Here is a 21,767-nt window from a genome sequence, read left to right on the forward strand (position 1 = left end):
CTCATTGTGGTTTTGATTTGTATTTCCCTGATGCCAAGTGATATGGAGCACTTTTTCATGTGTCTGTTCGCCATCTGGATGTCTTCTTTGCAGAAATGTCTGTTCATGTCTTCTGCCCATTTCTTGATTGGATTAAATAGTAACCTTAAAGGGAGAATGCAATTTTTTTGTTAACTGAAGCTGAGGTGAAAAAATGTTTTCCAGAGGAGTTCTTCAGACAAAACCTACCAATGAGCAAATATACATCATGGAGAAAATGAAACAAAACAAAAGTGGATTCAGATCATATCCTCTAAGCACTAACTTGTCCAACTAACTGGTGCATTCTTCAATCAATGTTTTAGTTAAAATACTAAAATATTTAGTTAAAATACAATGTATGTGTGAGGTGAGGTACCTGGGTGGCTCAGTGGATTAAGCCTCTGCCTTTGGCTCGGGGTCCTGGGATTAAGCCACCCAGGTGCCCCACATATTTATTATTTTTAACATCACTGAACATATGTATATCCCAAAAATTACATTAATTACAGATTGAGCTCTGGGTTACCTCTACTTAGAAAACTATCACAACATTTTGTGAAAACAGTAATATTCGAGAGAGGAGAACTTTTTAAAAACAATGATCTAAGAAGAAACTTTAATAAAGTCAAGGAATGTCAAAGTCCTTAAGTTCAACACATGTAGAATCATAACCAACAAACGACATCTACTCTTAATTTTTACACAACTGTGTATTATCTCCAAATTTGTAATAAAGTAATTTTAAGCAATATTCAGACTCTCAAGGTTGTTTTTGAGTATTCTGTTGTATCAAATTCCTAATATCTTATTTCAATTCATAAGTTTAGATTGTGCCTTAGTTATTTTTTTCTCTCTCATCTTGTATAGAAAAACTAGCAGATTTGATCATATGTGATGACTATCAGAAAGCATTCCATATATAGATCCTCTACACACACACACACACACACACACACACTCATACACACCCACAGAGTCCTATTTGCCATACTTAGGGGGTCACATTATACTTCAGACACAACAATATAAACGCATTCAGAATAGTGAAGAAAAAAATATAGTTATTTTTACAATCCATGTATACTAATCTCATCATCATTGCAATTTCTGAGTATATTTTCAAGATTATGATTTCTCCAAATTATGGGTCATATTTTTATACTTCTTGGCATGCTTGGTCAATTTTAATTGGATCCGAACATTGTGAATTTTAAATTATTGGTTGCTGGATTTTGTGATATTTCTCTACAGTGTTCTGTTTTGTTCTGGCATGAAATTAAATAACTTGGCATCAACTTGAGTCTTTTAAGAATAGCTTTTAAGCTTTGTACGGCAAGTGCAGAACAGACGTTTATTCTGGAATTAATTTAGCCTCAATACCTATGTTTATACTATTCTCTACATAGATATACAATCCTTTGTTTATCCATTCACCAACTGAAAGACATTTGGGTTGTCACCAGTTTTGCAATTATAAGTAAAATTGCTGTAAATATTCACCTATATGTTTTATGTGAGTATAAATAAAATGGGATCATTTATAATAATTCATAAATATACTAATGTTGCATGATTTTCTACAAAATCTTGGGATTTATTGGATTGATTCTTGATTGCAGTTCTCATGGATCTTTATCATTGAGAACATGGGAGGAAGGTTGGTACACTGGGTTAGTAGGAAATGCCCACTTGGATGTGGTTTTCACATTGAGGATGTGAAAAGGTAAAGAAGTTCAGTGTACTCTGACAAATTTCTTATCACATAAATGAAGTGGTACAATATTATTTAAAGGAAGATTGTGGTAAATTAATGATGTATGCTATAATCCATGGGCAACCAGCAAAAAACAAAATATAGTTCATAAACTACATGCGTTTTCTCTTATGAATGTAACAGATTAGCACAAAATTCAGTAGCTTAGGCAACACAAATTTTTATTTCATAGTTCTGTAGGTCAGAAGTCCAGCACAGGTCTCCCCACACTAAAATCAAAGTTTTTGAGGGGCTACATACCTTGCTGGAAGCTCTAGGAGAGAATCCTTTTTTTTATTTCTTTTTTTTTTTTTTAAGATTTTATTTATTTTTGAGAGACAGAGAGGGAGAGAGAGACAGAGAGATTGCATGAGCAGGGGGAAAAATATAGGGGAAAACAGACTCTACTGAGCAAGGAGCCTGATGTGGAACTCAATCCCAGGACCCTGGCATCATGACCACTCTGAGTGAAGGCAGAGTCTTAACCAACTGAGCCACCCAGGTGCCCCAAGAGGATCAGTTCTATAAGCAGCTGGGTTGTTGTCAAAATTCAATTCATGGTGACTCCTGGGTGCCTAAGCCAGTTAAGCATCTAAATCTTGATTTTAGCAAAGGTCATGATCTCAGGGCTTTGGGAACTGTTGCAAGGCCAGCTTTGCACCCAACACAGAGTCTGCTGGAGATTCTGTCTTGGGACTCTCCAACACACACACTCCCTGCTTGCTGTAGTTATAGAACTGAGTATTCTAATCTTTCTTGGCTAGTCCCAGATGCTAGACACCACCCACATTCCACCTTCAAAGCCATGTGTTTTGTTTTGTTTTGTTTCTTTTTTTTTTCTTTTCTTTCTTTCTTTTTTCTTTTCTTTTTTTTTTTTTTTCTGTCTCATTTCTTTCTATTATCTGGGAGAATTTTCTCTTTGTCTCATTTCTGCCTATTAGCTGGGAGAACTTTTTCATCCTTAAGGTTTTATTTAATTAAATTGGGTTTATCCAAATAATCCACAATAATCTCCCAAATCAGCTGATTAATACACTTAATTCCATCTGCAAATTTAAGTCCCTTTAGTGATGTAATACCACAAAGATCCAAGGATTAGAATGTGGACATCTTTGAGGGGCTATTATTTTGCCTACCACATAAACTAATAGTGGAAATTAAGTGGGAACAATAAAAATAGAAAAGCAACACATTTAATCCAAAACAGAACAGGAAAGGAGAAATAATAACAACAAATAATAAGAGGACAAATAAAAGAGGACAAATAAAATAAAATCAATATGAAGGGTTTTTTTGTTTTGTTTTGTTTTGCTTAAGGTTTATTTATTTAGGGCACTGGGTGACTCAGTTGGTTAAGCGACTGCCTTCAGCTCAAGTCATGATACCGGACTCCTGGGATCAAGTCCCACATCAGGCTCCCAGGTCTGCAGGGAGTTTGCTTCTCCCTCTGACCTTCTACCCTCTCATGCTCTCTCTTACTCACTCTCTCTCTCAAATAAATAAAATATTTTTAAAAATCTAAAAAAAAAATTATTAATTTATTCATTGTAGAGAGAGAAAGAGAGAGAGCATGCACAAGTTGGGGAGGGGGCAGAGAGAGACTCCACAAACAGACTCCCTGATGAGTGCAGAGCCTGATTCAGAGCTCAATCACAAGACCCTGAGATAAGAGCTGAAACCAAGAGTGGGTTGCTTAATGGAGCAAGCCATCCAGTCCCCCCAATACCAGCATCAAGTTTTAAACACAATCATATTGATATAATATTAATGCCTATAGTCTAAACACTTTAATCAAAAGGCAGAGATTTTCAGACTTGGAAAAAAATGCAGTACTCAATGCTGTACTCTTTGTAATAAACTCTTGATATAGGGTTTCCTGGGTGGTACAAGACAGTTGAGTGTCAGACTACTAGTTTCACCTCAGGTCCTAAGATTGAGCATTCTGTGGAGCTCTAATGTAAGCATGGAGTCTGCTTGAGATTCTCTCTTCTTCTCCCTTTGCCTTCCCCACTCGTGCTTTCTCTTTCTCTAAAATAAATAAATAAATATTTATAAAAAGAAACTCTCAGTATAAAAAAATTATTTGAAAGTATAATAATAGGAATTCTAGTTATAAAGAAGTTAGAATAACTGTATTTATGTAAGACAAAATAGGCTTCAGAAATTGGGTGAAAGCTCTAAGTTTTTATTGTGATGACAGAAGTGAGCCTTCTACCTAGATCTAGAATTTTTTTTTTAATTTTACATTGATCTTTCAGAAAATTCAAGAATTATATATATATATAATAAATACAATAAATAATCATGCATACATGCATTATATTTGTTATATATATAGTGACTATGTGTGTGTGTGTGTGTGTGTGTATACAGAGAGAGAAAGAGACTATGATAGTGTTATCCAAGAATTCTCAAACTTATCAATTAGTATGTACTGCTCTAAAAGTTCAAGACAGGAAACAACTTTTCCAAATTAATTTCATTTTATACTTGTATAATCAACTAGATTAGATCATATTGAAAGTATATAATTTAAAATATTAAAATAATTTTATGTCTATTCCTTTTGTTACTTATGATTCTGATGACTCTTGTAACACAGTTTTGTGTCTAAACATATTATTCAAATAGCATAAACTCACTGTATTCTTGATCTTCAAGGTAACATAGAGATCATGTTTGAAAAATCTTCACATTATCTAGATATGAACATTAAAATCTAGATATAATAACTTAACCAAGCAAGGTAGTGCCAGGACCTGGGCCAGTGACCTGAATGTAAATCAGATACCTTGATATTCTGGATCTAAAACATTATTACACTTCAACAAATTTATCATTCACCAGACATGCTCTCTGCAAGAATTTAATTTCTTTTTGAAAGGTAAACTCGTAGTTCTATTGTGTTTAAAATTTATTAAACATATGTGTATGTTTCAATTATTTATACACCTCGGAATATAAAAAGTATTTATCAAAATAGGTTATATACTAGAATATAAAATTAACTGCATGTGAGAACTTCATTCATAAACGGTTAAACTACTCTTCAACCCCTGCTGTTGAAGATTAAATTCTTTGAATATTCAGTTTTCAAAAAGTCTCCACAATTCCAAGCACATTCTCTTTTTCACACCAGTTAGGGTTATTATTTAACTTTCACATGTAATGAAGGGAAAGTAGCAAATAAAACAGCAAGTGGTCTACCAAAATACCTGTTAAAGCTGATTTAAACCTGACAAAGACTAGTTGAAAGTAAATTTTTAAATTATGCTTTGAAACATTGACATTGCTTGTAATGCTATTTAGGACATGGAGCTTTACTGGGTGGGGCCTGTGGCTTATCCAGAGAAACCCACACTTCAGCAGTTTGCACCTTGGGTGCCAACCCAGTCTGACATCCCTCTGTATCTGTGCTTATCCAGTGCTCTCTACTGTCTCCCATTGTAGCATATTTGTAATTGTAAAAATTGCCTTGAGTGAAACAGAAGACAGAGTGAGTACCTGTGTAAATTACATGATGGTTATTTTTTGTCAGGATATGTTATATTTGTGAAATACCATAATCACCATGGTTCCACAAAGATATAGAGCATTTGATGCTATTATTTATTATGTATTCACCTTATTTTCCTTAAAATTTTACTTTTCATAGAATTCCTTGGGATGAAGATGAATTATATTTCTTTATTAATAGGACATTATTATTCAGTAATACCTATATACATCTAAAAAGGCATTCATCATGACAACCTATTTATTAAGAAAAAGTTTGAACCCTCAAAAGAATGGAAATATATCTAATAAAATTACAGGAATAAGTGCCATTGAGTGAATGACTAATTACTACTAGCTACTTTATATTCTGGTAATTAATCCTCATAACTATCCTGAAAGGTAGGTATTACCATCTCCACTTTACTTGGAAATGAATTACCCAAGATGAGTTTAAAGCCTTATTTCTGACTGTTAAGTAGGTGCTCTGACAGAAACTAACTATTACATTCCCTTATATTACTTGCTGCTGATTGTGACTTCTGGATTTAGCTAATTATTTTCTATCTTTGCCTTTAGGATTTGATACCAGTATTTTGCCAATTTGCAAGGATTCACTTGGCTGGATGTTTAATAGACTTGATACAAACTATGACCTTCTACTGGACCAGTCAGAGCTCGGAAGCATTTACCTTGATAAGAATGAACAGTGTACCAAGGCATTCTTCAACTCTTGTGACACATACAAGGACAGTTTGATATCTAACAATGAATGGTGCTACTGCTTCCAGAGACAGCAAGGTAAAAGATGAGACACCTACTGATACAGATAGTTGACCTGCATGTCACATTTTATCTATTTCTTCATGATTTAAAAAAAAAAAAAGTACATTTTACCCCATTCATTTTAGTAGATATTTTTCTCATTAGAGTGTTTAATAAAGGAGCAAATAAGCAGCATATTAAACAAAATAACTCTGCTAGGGATACAAAACATGCTAAACAAGAAAAATAGTAATTAATATTTCATATTAATGCACTTCATTACAGTTTCCATTATGAACCACCAAGAAGCACATAGAGATAGGAGAATATAGATATTAAAAGTAATCATTAAAATTAATTTGCTATCTGCTTTCCCCATGGTGTAAAATAAATGGTTTTTTTTTATCACTATACTGTGGAGTTTTAATGTTCTATTTTGTGATCTTATTAAATGAGCTGAATGAACCACTGCATTCACCATAAAGTTATTTTTACTCATTTGATTTTAAAATGACTTGGCCTTCAAACTTTTAAAAATAACTTAGCTTTGTAAAAATTCACTAGCAAGGAAAGTACCTTGATTCTCTGGAAGAGGCAAGGTAACTGAAGGAGTTGGGGTGATGCTAGTTCTTTAGGCATCCTTCTTTACAGGGAAATGCAATGTAACATTGAAACCATGCTTACACAATCAATCTAAGTGTGATTAGAATTAAGCTAAGAGAAGAAGAACCAAAAAAAAACCTCACATTATGATAAAATTTACAGAAACTATGGAAAAATAGTACGTGTAATTTTGATGCTAACTTAAAAAAAACAAACTGGGAATTAGTCTAACGTGATACACCTATTATTGTCACCTCATTTTTAAAATTCTTGATGGCTAAGAGAATGTACAAGTTACTTAAAACTGTTTTAGTTATTCTCAGCTTTTCATATGAAAAGCTAACACCTTATGTAGGGACATTTACTATCTTAATTACCTCTCCACATATTAGTAATAGTTTAGTAACTAGAGATGAAAGGATTATCCATAAATTGATTAGCAGTGAATCAATAGCAGTATCTGTAGAGTAGTTTAACTACTTATAAATAATTTTAAATAAGGTTTAAAACTAGATTTTCTTTATTAAAATACTTTAAATCACACACACACACACACACTGTTGATTTTATTATTGCATATTTGCTTACTAGGCAATTGCCACTTCAAAAAACCTACATGATAGTTTTAACGAGCAGTGTGCATTTAAATCATCTAAAGAATAGAAAAGCAAATACTGGTAAAATACTATAAAAGATATGTGGTCTTTTCATGATGTTATTTCAGTCAATTTTTTTAGTATTATGATGGCCATGTTTAGTGTTTATTCATGAACTTTTAAAAATATTATGAAAAATTCTGGAAGTTTCTTCTACAGAAATGAATACTTTCATTTTGAAACATTTCTGCATTTTGCAGCTGTATTTGTAGAACTGATTAAAGGTACCCAAAGAAAAATTTTGCTTTATATACTTTACATTTATTAAGCAGTATTCACCCAAAGGGCTAAAATCTTTATAGTCACATGAAAATCTTCTCTGAAATCATTTAATACATGGCAGAAATAATTTTAAAAATGTATCTGAGCAAGTGAAAGGATGTATACATCTTCCCCAAAGTTTGGAGAATTTGGCTAATTATGCTTACTACTTTAATATGCTAGAAAATGTTACAAAAGCTCTGTCAATAAGAATAACAGTAAGAGTTAGCTCATTAATTAATTTCATGAAAAATAATAACAATTTATTTAAAAACATTTTTTCAAATGTTTCACCTTAGAGAGTGTTTTTCCTCATTATTTATTCAATAAAACAAATTCCTTTTCTGTAATTGGAGAGATATATAGAATATTTGACTATATGTTAGAGTAATATATATGATATATAAACATATAATATATAAGTAATAGTTAATATATACACAGATATCTTTGCAACTTATTTTAAATGATAGTTGAAATCTTAATTAAGCATTCCAAGTATACCTAAGTTAAAGGCCAGACAGAACTGTCTTATAAATAATAAGAGAAATACTTCAAAATTAAATACTATGTGTAGATGAACAGCTGAATCTGTCGTGATTTTTCTTGAAATCTTTTTATTTTTTTTTTGAAAGAGAAAAAGCATGAGCAGGGTGATTGGCAGAAGAAGGGACAGACTGAGGGGGAGGGAGAGAATTCAGGCAATATCATAGAAAATATATAGAAATAATATTTTACTTTGCAATAATTAACCCATAGCAATTAGAAATAAATGCTTTCAACATAATATTGAAACTTGAGCTCAAATTTTTCCTCTGGGTTCTAAATAGTATATTTAGAGGGCCGTAAATTTTTAAATGTCTAGTCTAGAAGCTCATACTATGTAACTTGATTCCTATTATTTTAATATTTAGTATAAGAGACCCATGTTATTATTAGGAAAAACAAAGAGATTAGATCAATTTCAAAATAAAGTAGAACAATAAACTAATTATTTAGATTTTTCAAAAATAATTTTTCTTTCTTTTGAAAGATTAGATTCTTTTTAATTTCTAGAAATTAAGAAAACCCAAAATACTACAAGAACAATTTAACAAATATCCATGTACCCATCACCCAAAAATAAGAATTGTCAGTATTTTATCATATTAACATCAAGATTTTTTTAAATTAAATTTTAAAAGCATTATAAAGTTGAGATCTCTTTTGCATTCCATCCCAAGCCAGTCTCCTCTCACTCCACTCTGGTAGACAATTGAATCTAGTTTCCAATCCACTATTTGTACATTTACATGAACACATATGTTTTGATGAAGAAGTCACACTATTGTGTTTATTATATAATATGCATATAGTGTCATACTGTTTGTACCATTTTGCACCTTGTTTTTCTCTTCCTAAATATCACTACATTTTTTTTAAAGATTTTATTTATTGGGGCACCTGGGTGGCTCAGTGGGTTAAAGCCTCTGCCTTCAGCTCCGGTCATGATCTCAGAATCCTGGTATGGAGCCCCACATGGGGCTCTCTGCTCAACAGGGAGCCTGCTTCCTCCTCCTCCTCTTTCTCTGCCTGTCTCTGTCTACTTGTGATCTCCGTCTGTCAAATAAATAAATAAAATCTTAAAAAAAATTTTTTTAAATTTATTTGTCAGAGACAGAGAGAGGAGCACAGGCAGACAGAGTGGCAGACAGAGTGGCAGGCAGAGGCAGAGGGAGAAGCAGACTCCCTGCCGAGCAAGGAGACCAATGTGGGACTCCATCCCAGGATGCTTGGATGGTGACCTGAGCCGAATGCAGCTGCTTAACGAACTGAGCCACCCAGGCGTCCCCATTTTTTAAATTAAGTTTTTCTACTTTAATTCCAGTATAGTTAACATACAGTATTATATTCGTTTTAGGTGTACAATATGCTGAGTCATCAAATCTATACATTACTCAGGGCTCATCATTATAAGTGCACTTTTTAATCCCCACCCCCTATCTTCCCCATCCTTCCAACCACCTTCCCTTTGGTAATGCTCAGTTTGTTCTCTGTAGTTAAAATCTGTTTCTTATTTTGTCTCTCTCTCTCAAAAAAATTACTTTTTCTTCACATTTTAGATTTCCCAAGGAAAAAACTTGTTGGTCTTATAAATTTTAATTATAAAATATATATTAAGCACTTTGTCTCATTTCCTCATTACACTCTTACATGCAAATTTAATAACTGGATATTATAAAATTAGTGTAATGCTTTTTAAATTATTTCAGTTATCTATACATTAACTTTTCCCTAAAAAGTTGTAGTATAGAAAAATAGGAACTAGTTTATTGGCTTGCTTTTTCAATAATTTATGATGCATTGTCATACAACAAGTTTTAGAAAATGACCTAAAATACATTGACTTGCTTGAATATTATAAATTAGAAAATATATTTATTATATAAGAATATATATAATTATATATATATTTATATTTATATATTTATACCAGGCTACATTTTTTCTATTTAGAATTTTGTATTTCTCTGAAAATATTCTCCTTTAAGTGGTTGAGTTTGAAAAAAGAGTCATGCTTAATTTTAAATTTAAGTTTTTTTAAAAGATGGCATATCAGAAATTATGGTATGTTATGTTTTATTTCCACATTACATGCATACTTGAAGCATCTAGATGAAACTAAAAAGACTAAAGCCTGTCAGCATTATTCAGGATCAAAATTTGTAATAGTATGTCTGATATAACTAGAAAGTATTGACTTTTTTTAGATTACTTTTTTAAATGTAAATCTACTTCTCTGTATCATAGAGACTGTTTTAAATGAGGGAGAAACATAATCAGTTAATTGTTTGGTCATTAGTCCATCAGTTGGAGTTACATTGCTGGGTAGATTGACCCTTTAAAAGTAAATGATAAGAACCATTGTCCATCATATGAGTATTTTATATCATTTTTTTTTCCATCCAATTTGATCTCTCTACAGGAAATCAAGGTATTCTAGTATCAGAAATTAGGAAAGCCATTCTCTCTCTCTCTCCTCTGTCCCTCTGTCTCTGACTTTCTTTCTCAGTGTATACAGATAGATACACATCTGCGATCTATATGTATGTAATCTATAAAAGAAATGGATATATAATATGTTTCTTTTTAAGCCATGTAAAGACCAACATAAGTCTGATAACATAGAAATCATACTTCTTTGTTTAGCTATAATCCTTGAAGTAACATTTTTAATGTCACCGCAGACCCACCTTGCCAGACGGAGCTCAGCAATATTCAGAAGCGGCAAGGGGTAAAGAAGCTCCTAGGTGAGTAATAGATCATTCTTCTGAAGCCTTTATTGCTTACATAAATAACCCCAGGGAAACAGCAACATAAAATCAATATTAATCCAACAAAGATAGACGACACTAAATTTCAGTAACAAAATTTATGAAGTTTTTGAAAGCCATTAAACTTACTTTTATTATCTTACCTATTGAAAGATATTATGTCTGTTTTATTACCCTAATATAATGTTCATTTTGAAAGTTATTAAGTGAAAAAGAGATTTAAACAATGCTAAAGTTAAAGCATCAGCAGAAACTTTAATCCTAATTCTATTGTTAACAATTCAAGAACAATGGCATGCATATATATATATAGAGAGAGAGAGAGACAGACAGACAGACAGAGACAGAGAGAGAGAGAGAAATGGGTGAAAGATGGATAAAAGTATCCCCTGAGTACCGCAGGGAAATTCAAAAGACTTTCTGTTTTTCCTCAGGACTTTTTACTAACTTACTTTTAGCAAATAAATATATATGTACTAGATAGTTGATAACAAATTTCACTCAGAGCCTTAAAATGTTAGAACAGTCAAGATTATTAAGTGATTATTTATGATTATTTTGTTTATTCTTTTAGACATACAATTTTTAAATAAACTCTTTTTTCAGGCAATTTTAAATAAATTTTACAAAGTTAGCTTGCCTGCATAGTTTGCATACATCCTTTATTCAGCCTCTCCCAAAGTTACCATCTTACTATATCAAACAGCCATTGTCTATTTGTTAAGTCTAAGAAATAAACATTGTTATAATTCTATTTATTAAGACTTACACTTTATTTGTATTTCACCAGTCTTCCCACTGAAGTCCTTTTTCTATTTTAGGATCCAATGCAGAATGCCACGTATGCGATGTTTTTGTTTTTGTTTTTTTCCCCATATATGTTAATGCCCTTGAGTATTTAATGGCACATAATTTTATAATGTTTTTGAGTCTGATTATTATGACATGCTATCTTTGTGATTACAATATTGTGTGTTTAGATGAGTTTTTTTATATTACTTGAAAATCCATAGTTCAAAATGAAAAGGCTAATTCTTTTTGTTATAAAGCATTTTTAGATGTGAGGAATACCAGTGATAAAATCACAATGTGTCATGTTTCTTTTAGCTATGTTACAAAATTCATATCATACCACAGTTCAAAAGTGAAATAATACATTCATGCATAGCTTTCTTTGTTTCCACAAAGCAAAGTTTATCCATGTATGATAGGAAAAGACATTGAAATTCAGTTGAAAAATATTTTAGATTTGATCAAGGATTAAAATTCAGGATTTAATTATTTGAAGTTAACAAATAAAAACATATTTAGTGCTCATTAATGTCTACTTCATTGAAAAACCAAATCTTTCAAAAGATTTACAATTTTAAAATTAAATTACTTATATATCAGAATTTTGGCATTTTTTAAAGAGATAAAATTATGATCCCATCCTGTACCCCTGGGGATAAAAATATATGTTTATAAAAAATAAAAAATTAAAAAAAATTATGATCCCATGTGCTTATGAGACTAAATGAATTGAAAGAATTTCATGTTTTATCAACTTATTCTGCCCTTTTTTTTTTTTTTTCTTTCACTAGATAACTTTAGTGTGTCTGGTCACTGAGGAAAAAAAAAAAGTCAAGAAAGACAAGAAAATTTTCTACTCTCCTAAATCTTACATTGTTGTATTGATGTAAACATTGAAGAAAGTGAATTCACTTCTAAATTATCAGTTAAATGTTTATCATTAGCAATGTGCCAGATACTATGTTAAGTATTATAGATGTGAAAATAAATGTCTGTTTTTCCCACTAGATTGACTTTAAGAGTTGTTAATACAACAATCAAAACCAAGAGAATCTAAAATTCCCAATATAGAGGATATCACAGTATAGCAGTGGGAGCAAGCAATAATAAACTACACACACAGACATGCACACACAGTTGAAGTATATCAGAAATCCTCTAGCTTAAAAGAAGGCTTCATATAACTGGTCATATTTAAGTCAAATCTTAAAATGTAAGGGGGAGGGAGGGTGGATGGATTCCAGATGAGAAAAAGATAAATGCAAAGATCAAGCAGTATTGAATTTGGGGAAAACAGCCTGATGTGGATGGAAAGAGCTTGGAATATATGAATGAAAATTTGGGAAAATGAAAGTAAAATCTTAGCAGCGATGATGGTAAAGCGTTTGATATGCCATGCTGAGTGGACTGGATGATGTAATACACATGGTGTTAACTAGGTTCTAATTCTGTATTATGCCTCTGAGAACAATACCCTTTGCAGAATGAGATAGAGGAATAGTAAATGTGCTTAACAAAAGAAACAATGGCCTGCTCCATGATAGCAGTGACCTTACCTATTTTGTTCAACATGAATCAGTAGTTCATAACCTGGAGTGGAAACTCCATGTGTGTGTATGTCTTGAGTGAATTAATGCATAATTGGTGACCATCAAAAAAGGAACACAATTTATTTATAATCTCTGTGTGTGTGTGTGTATGTGTGTGTGTGTGTGCTTCACAGGACAGTACATCCCCCTATGTGATGAAGATGGTTACTACAAGCCAACACAATGCCATGGCAGTGTTGGACAGTGCTGGTGTGTTGACAGATATGGAAATGAAGTAATGGGATCCAGAACAAATGGTGTTGCAGATTGTGGTAAGAAGAAGGGTTATTTAGTAATTTCTCAAGCACTGGATAAGTTCTTAAGACTCTTGTTCATTTGTTCAAGCACTTAATGAGGACATACGCTATGCAAAGAATAGCAAATATATGGGGGGAGGCATGACAGAAAGAGTCACTTCTAGCATAGGAAAAACTTGCATAAATAATAAATGGAATAGCACAACTCAGATATTTTAAGGTTCTTTTCACTACTTCAAACACAGAAAGGATATTAAATACCTTCTGTTTTCTTCTCAAGTAAGGAGGACTCTTGTCCCACTCTATTCCAGGTCAGCTAACCCTAGTGTGTGCCTTGTCCCCCTATGACACCCTTCTGTCTGTGTACCTCTGAAGAAATTGACTTAGAGAGTATGCAGGCAAACTTGCAAAAGAAAAGCTAACATTTTAAGAGTAAAAGACCATCAGTTGAAGCTATCTGAGCATATTTCTTTATATTTGGATGGAAAAAATATAGTTTAAATGTTTGAAGGGTAAATTATAATTAATATTCTAATTCTTTTTATGAACATGATATTATATATAGACCTAAAAATAATATGAGTTAAATTGATCATCCCATACATGTATTTTAGAGTCTTAAATGCAGTATCTTTTTTGCTTCACAAAATATTTTTTTCAAAATGCAAATTCCATATGAGTATTTTTGTTTGTACAATGGTAGTTTTCATTAAAAGGTCATTTAGTTGTACATACACAAAAACACAACATGCACACTCACATGCTCGTGCACACAAGTATGTACTAGGAATTAATGGGTTGTGTCTTAATTAATATACATAACCAAAAATGAAAATAAAGTACTTGGTTAGTCTTGTATTTTAGATAATGTTTAGTTGTCTCCTTTATGCAATTAAAAAATAAATATTTTATTTATGAGAGAGAGAGTAGAAGGAGGGTGTGGAAGAGTAGAGGGAGAGGGAGAGGCAGACTCCCTGCTGAGCAAAGAGCCCAAGGCCAGGTTTGATCCAAGGACCCTGGGATCACGAACTAAGCCAGAGGCAGACACTTAACTGACTGAGCCACCCAGGTGCCCATATTTTATGCAATTTTTAAGTATCTTCATAACATGTAGTTTAAGATGGTCACATTATTAATTACAACAAATATCACTGATGCCCATAAAAAGGTTTTTATGATGTAATAAGTTATATTGGAGATGAATTCAATGGGTGAGCAGAGAAACTGTTTTGAGAACATAACTTCTGAGTTTTCTTAGCATGTTGAAATTATTAAGAAGAAGCATGAGGAAGAAGAATAAGAATAACATTGTCCTCACATAAGATATGGATTTTAAAGTGTCATATTGTGATATCAATTTATAAACACTGGATTACATTAATAGGATTTGTTCTAAATATTTTTTAAAGTACTGAATTAGCTATGTTAGTTTTCTAATGCTATTGTAATAAATTTCCATACATTTATTGACTTAAAACACACAGATGTATTACCGTACAGTTTTATATGTCAGAAGGCCAACATGGGTCTTCTTGAACTAAACATCATCTCCATACTTTCTAGAGGCTCTAGAGGAGAATCTGTTTCCTTGCCTTTTCCACCTTCTATAGGCAGTTCACATTTGGCTCATTGGACCCTTTCCTCCAACTTCAAAACTAGCAACGTTGCATCTCTCTGACTCTATCTGGGAAAGGTTCTTTGGTTTTAAGGATGCACTTGATCACCTGAGCCCACTGAATAACCCAGAATAATCTCCTCATCTCAAGGTCCTTAATTTAATCACATCTACAAAGCCCTTTACACCATTTAAGTTTATACTCACAGTTTCAGCAATTAGGAAATGATGATCTTTAGGGAACAATTATTTTGCTTACTACACTAGTGGAAGAAATTTATTTATTTATTTTTATAAATTTCAGTGTTACACATGGACCTCTAGAAAAACTGAGTTGAGATCAATATTACTGAACTGAAGATGTTTCACATCAGATACCATTATTCTGCTTTTTAGCACACAAATTTCAACAAATGATAGAGAGTTGATTTTTTAAAAATATTTTATTTATTTATTTAATAGACAGAGATCACAGGTAGGCAGAGAAGCAGGCAGAGAGAGAGGAAGGGAAGCAAGCTCCCTGCAGGCAGAGAACCCAATGTGGGGCTTGATCCCAGGACCCTGGGACCATGACCTGAGCTGAAGGCAGAGGCTTTAACCCACTGAGCCACCCAGGCACCCCTAGAGAATGGATTTTTCCTTATCTTTGCTAAATAAGCTAAATAGCAAAGTAAAATTTTATTAATTTGCTTAATTTTCCTTTTTTTAAAGATTTTATGTATTTGTCAGAGAGAGAAGGAGAAAGAGGGCAAGCATAAGCAGGGGGAGTGGTAAGCAGAAGGAAAAGCAGAAGGAAAAGTAGACTCTCCACTGAGCAAGGACCCCCAATGCAGGACATGATCCCAGAATTCTGGGATCATGACCTGAGCCAAAGAAAGATGCTTAACAGACTCAGCCACCCAGGCATCCCTAATTTGCTTAATTTTCATCACAATTTCATATCCCCCACAAATTATCCCACTACTCAAATAACAATAATAATAATAATGCTTACTTTTTCCCCAAAGCTATTGATTTTGAGATCTCTGGAGATTTTGCAAGTGGAGATTTCCATGAATGGACTGATGATGAAGATGACGAAGACGATATTATGAATGATGAAGATGAAATTGAAGATGATGATGAGGATGAAGGGGATGATGATGATGATGATGGTGATGATCATGATGGATACATCTGATTGATGAGAGCTGAGATCAATAAAATCTACATTTCTATTATTTACAAAGTGATAACCTATTGAGAATGACCTTCTTGCCCCAAAATAAAATGATTCTAAAACTCACATATATTTTGTATAATTATTTCAAATATTAGAGCTAATGTCATAGAACTTTATGTTTAAATAAAAATCATTTACTTTGAGTTTTTATATGCCTTAGAGAAAAAGAAAACATATATCAAGTCTAGCCAGGCAAAAGAAAGTGAGGAAGATCTACTGATAGAAACAAGAAGTTTTCATAAAAACAATCTATATACATCTCCCACAAATAAAAAAACAACCAGTGCTCAAGGTTGTATACATTATTTTTCTGAGAGTCTAAGTTGAATTTACAGGAACTTATTTGTGGCCTAGGCCCCAAGGATTTTATAAAAATAAGCATGACCTTAATTGCTATTCCAAAGTAGCATCTTCCCAAATCTACAGTGAATGAGGGGATACCACAGGGTAAGAAAAACAGTGAGAAGTGTAGAGTCCTCCATCGTGTTTACATTAATAGTGATGCTTTCAATTATGACATTATTCTGGAAATACTAGGATATTTTACAAAATGGCAAGTACAGAAAACCATGGATTCTGAAAGTTGAAACCTTAGTTATCCTTTCTAATTTTTATTTTAATTTGGATAGCATTCTCATGTAGATTTTTTTATACTCTTAAACAGCATAGTTTCTTTACCTTTCTAGATTTCTTTATCTTTCTGACCAGCAATTTAGGGTGCAGAATTTAAAGGAGGAAGACAAAAGGAAAGATTCATTTGAATCACATTTTCACAAAAGTTTTGTCATTTGCCTCAGTGTCAAATTTTAAAATCTCAATTCTTATTTTATTTCTTATTTTAGATAAAAATTTGCATTTAATCTTAGAATTATGCCATTTTTATTACTAGTGTCGCAACTTAGAGACCGTATTGTATGGTGCTTTGCAAAATAGAAATAGAAAGGTTTTAGCATGCATACCAATATAGGATATTAGGCAATATATAAGCACACCTAATTAACAAATTAATACCAGTAAAGGTACTGCTGCTGGAATGAAGAAAATGGAATATGTTTCTTTCTTTTTTTCTATTGTTACATAATTGCCATGTGGACTTGTTTATGATTATTGTGTAGAGTAGCATTAAGATTTAACTGTAACAAAAATTACGTTAATTGCTGTATTTAAGTTAGCATGTTAATTAATTGTGTAGACATTTTGACAAACCATCACTTTTAAGTATATCAGACCTATGGTTTTGTGCCCATAATACAAATGGAAAACCCTATTGAATGTTACACATCGGTATCATAATTTAAACAGTGGGTCAACTTTTCTCCCAATATACAATCCATTGAAAGTAAAATTGGTGAATTATTTCCATTTGATTTATACACACTAAAAAATAAATTTTAATGTTGACTTTATGTAATATTTAAAGTACAATGCATTTTCTTTTTTACCGTTTATGTATAGTTTACAAAATAAAGAATCTTGTAACCAAATTAAACTGTTTCTTAATGATTTTCTGGGCTATAGATAGAAACATGAAGAGTTTTTAATATTTTCTTTGATTTTTTTAAATGAATACATCAAAAACTAGCTAGGAAAATTTTTTGAATTTTTGAATTTCAAAATCAGAGTTCTTGGCATCTTGGATATTGTTTTTCTGTATATGTTAAAAATAATTTTTGTATGTTCATTTAATTTTTTCATTTGTCATAGAATTGCAAAGTAGATAATTTTTTGTTGTTGAGGTTATTATTTTTAAGCCTATTTTTATGATATCATATTTAAAATATTGAGCTAGACTTCTATAGTAGCAGCATTTTTGAAGAGGGATAGAATAACCATATGTACTTAACAAATGTATAAGAATTATACAATGAAACTTGTGGATGGTTGGAAGAGGACAAAAAAAACTTACAAATTCTAAATAAAAGTTTAGTAAATGGATTTAAAGAAACAAACATAGTGGCCTCAAAATTAAGCTTTTTACTTTTTTTTAATTAAACTATTTTTTAAAGCAACATTATCTTTCAGGCCCCCAGAGAAGCAACCAATTCAACAATAAATATAAAATTGAAAATATTTACCATATTAAACTTTTTTATAAAGTACATGTTTGTGTACAATATATATTTGTATATATGTGTATAAAATTCTATTTGTGTTGTATATTGGTCTCATGATCATCACTTAATTCATTTTGTATATTATTTATTTATTCCAAAAATATCAATATTGAGCACTGACTTTAACCTAGGCACTATTCTATTCATTGTATATTCATTGGTGAACAAAATCATTATGAAGTTAATATTCTAATGTGGAAGTTAGGTGATTCATTTAACCCTAGCCTATAACATAATATAATTTCATTCAGCCCTGGAAAAAATCAAACAAGCTATTTCCTATGGCTATTGTTCAAAAAACAATATATTTTGAAATCTTCAAAAGAATCCTTGATAAAGGATAAATCCTTTGATAAAGGATAAATCTTTGATAAAATCAAAAGTCTAAAGAAGGATTTTTGGCTAAAAATAATCAAATTACCTTAACATTTTGTGCTTTTGTGTATTAGAGACAGCACACATCCAGTTTAAAAATGACAAGAACAGTGGGGCATCCTGGGTGGCTCAGTCAGTTAAGCATCTGCCTTTAGCTCAGGTCATGATCCCATCATCCTGGAACATAGCCCCACATTGGGCTCCCAGCTTGGAGGGAAGCCTGCTTCTCCCTCTCCCCCTCACCCCCCACCTTGCTTTTTATTTTGATGAAATCCCAAAAGTTCATTTCTACTTTTGTTTCCCTTGCATTTGGAGACATGTCTTAAAAGAAGTTGCAGTGGCTGATGTTGAAGAAGTTACTGCATATGTTCTCCTCTAGGACTTTGATGAATTCCTGCCACACATTGAGGTCTTTCATCCACTTAGAGTTATCCTTATGCATGTTGTAAGAGAATGGTTGAGTTTCATTCTTCTGTATATAGTTGTCCAATTTTCCCAGCACCATTTTTGAAGAGACCGTTTTTTTTTGTTGTTGTTGTTGTTTGTTTGTTTCCCCCCCATTGAATATTTTTTCCTCCTTTGTCAAATTTCAGTTGACCGTAGAGTTAAAGATCCAAATCTGGGCTCTCTATTCTGTTCCATTGATCTATGTGTCTGTTTACGCGCCAATACCATGCTGTCTTGGTGATCACAGCTTTGTAATACAGCTTGAAATCAGGCAACATGATGTCCCCAGCTCTGCTTTGCTTTTTCAACACTTCCTTGGTGATTCAGGGTCCTTTCTAGTCCCATACGAATTTTAGGATTGTTTGTTCCAGCACTTTGAAAAATGCCTTTGATATTTTGGTCAGGATAGCACTGAAAGTATAAATTGCTATGGGCAGCCTAGTCATTTTAACAATATTTATTCTTCTGATCTAAGAGCATGGAATATTTTTCCATCTTTTTGTGTCTTCTTCAATTTCTTTCATAAGTGTTCTGTAGTTTCTGGAGTATATATCCTTAACAATTTAACTGTAGGAAGAGAAATTAGGAAATCAGTTTCATTTATAATATCACCAGAAACCATCCTAAGATATCTTAGGATAAGCCTAACCAAAGAGATGAAATACATATTTTGATGATATATTTTGTATACAATGATGTTGTGGCTATTATGTAATGGGTCATTCATGGCTCTATGCTTAGTCAACTAGTGAGACCTCTAAAAACTGAAGAAGAAATGGAGAAAGAAAACCAAACCAAACCAAATTGTCTTCAGTAATGTGCTTGTTTTGTCTGATACATAAAGGTACTTGCATACACTGATATACACACACACAATAAAATTTTTCTCTTTCATTTAAAAAAGAATGGCTAGATGAATTCACATTCATTTCTTTTCTTGCTTGTTCATGATGAATGAAATATATTAGATCATACCAGATTTCTCAGATGAAACAAGAACATGCTAAAATCTACCATAACTACAGTTGTACAAATATATAAATAAATGATTTATATATCAACCTGTAGTTTATTTTTTAACATTATAACTGATATTTTTAAAAAACATCATAACTCATATTGAGGTTAATAGGTCAATATAATGAAAAAGCATTTTCATTTATACTGGTACACATTTTTTTTTTAAGATTTTATTTATTTATTTGACAGACAGAGATCACAAGTAGGCAGAGAGGAAGGCAGAGAGAGAGAGAGGAAGGGAATCAGGCTCCCTGCTGAGCAGAAAGCCTGATGCAAGGTTTGATCCTAGGACCCTGGGATCATGACCTGAGCCAAAGGCAGAGGCTTAACCCACTGAGCCACCCAGGCTCTCCATACTGGTACACATTTTGATATGAATAATATCAGCTTTTAACTTCTATGTTTTAAAAATATTTCAAAAATTATAACTTGACTTCATGAAACCTTTATTAATGACTGAGTCAATGAACACTTTAAAGAGAACATCAGGGTGTTAGCTGTAAACAGTACACACCTCATCCCTTCTAGAGCAAAGCAATTTGGAATAGTCTTTTTTAGTAATCTCTAGTTTCTCTCCTCAATTGTATTTGAATTTTTGCCATGTTTGTACTACCTAATGCCTGTTTTACCTTATTTGCTGTATGCCTCAATAAAAGTTTAATGAATAATGAATACAAATCAGTACATCATGAAACATGAATTAAAATGACAAAGTGAAAAATTGTAGGTGAGAAAAAATAAAACCTTTCATCAACCTGTATATCCCATCATACCTATATTCAATTCTTTCAAAGATATCCTTGGGAAATTTATTTTTATATATTTTTAAAAGATGAATTACCCTCTCAATCTTTAAGCACATAAACACACACACACACACACACACACACACATACACACAAGCACACATACTAGGGTTTGAAATCTGTCTCACATTCCTTATAGGTCAAATGTGGCTTAATGATAGTTAATCCAAGAAAATTGGTATGAATATGACATGAATAACACATTTAAAGCGGGAGCATCATGTTTGTCATATAGTAGCTGTCCATTAAATATTATTTTTTCTGTTAAGTCTTTAAAATTGGATAACAATAGATGTGCTGAAGTTTTTAAAATATACTGACAAAATTAGTTTCTCTTTTTAAAGCTTTTTCCACATCCATTTAAGTAAATAATTCAGTTTACAATACCTCCATAAACTAAATAGGGATAATAAATAGTTCTTACATTATAAGGTAATTGTGAACATTAAAATCAATTACCACCTAGTATCTGGAACACAGTAAATACCAAATAAATGCAATTATTGCCATTGTTATAGGCTCATGGGATAACAACATCCTTTTTTTTTTTTTTTTAAATAAATCTCAAGCCCAAATATCTTAGCTGGTTGGTTTTCCTAAGTACTTTTCCATTTTCCACAAAAGTAATATTGATTAGTATCTGTGTACATTTACTGCATGTA

At 32.1% G+C, this 21,767-nt stretch overlaps 1 protein-coding gene across 1 annotated transcript in view; it reads left to right on the forward strand.

Moving 5' to 3' along the window:
• SPOCK3 (SPARC (osteonectin), cwcv and kazal like domains proteoglycan 3) overlaps positions 1-17,843 on the forward strand; it is a 486,709-nt gene extending 468,866 nt beyond the window's left edge. Inside the window, exons 8-11 of the mRNA XM_059374211.1 lie at positions 5,849-6,070; positions 10,782-10,844; positions 13,384-13,521; positions 16,129-17,843. Of these exons, the coding sequence (XP_059230194.1) occupies positions 5,849-6,070; positions 10,782-10,844; positions 13,384-13,521; positions 16,129-16,301 (596 nt within the window). The 3' untranslated portion in view covers positions 16,302-17,843. The remainder of the gene's footprint in view (positions 1-5,848; positions 6,071-10,781; positions 10,845-13,383; positions 13,522-16,128) is intronic.
• The last annotated feature ends 3,924 nt before the right edge of the window (positions 17,844-21,767 follow it).

Source organism: Mustela nigripes, chromosome 1 (genome assembly GCF_022355385.1).
Source record: "Mustela nigripes isolate SB6536 chromosome 1, MUSNIG.SB6536, whole genome shotgun sequence".
NCBI lineage: Eukaryota > Metazoa > Chordata > Mammalia > Carnivora > Mustelidae > Mustela > Mustela nigripes.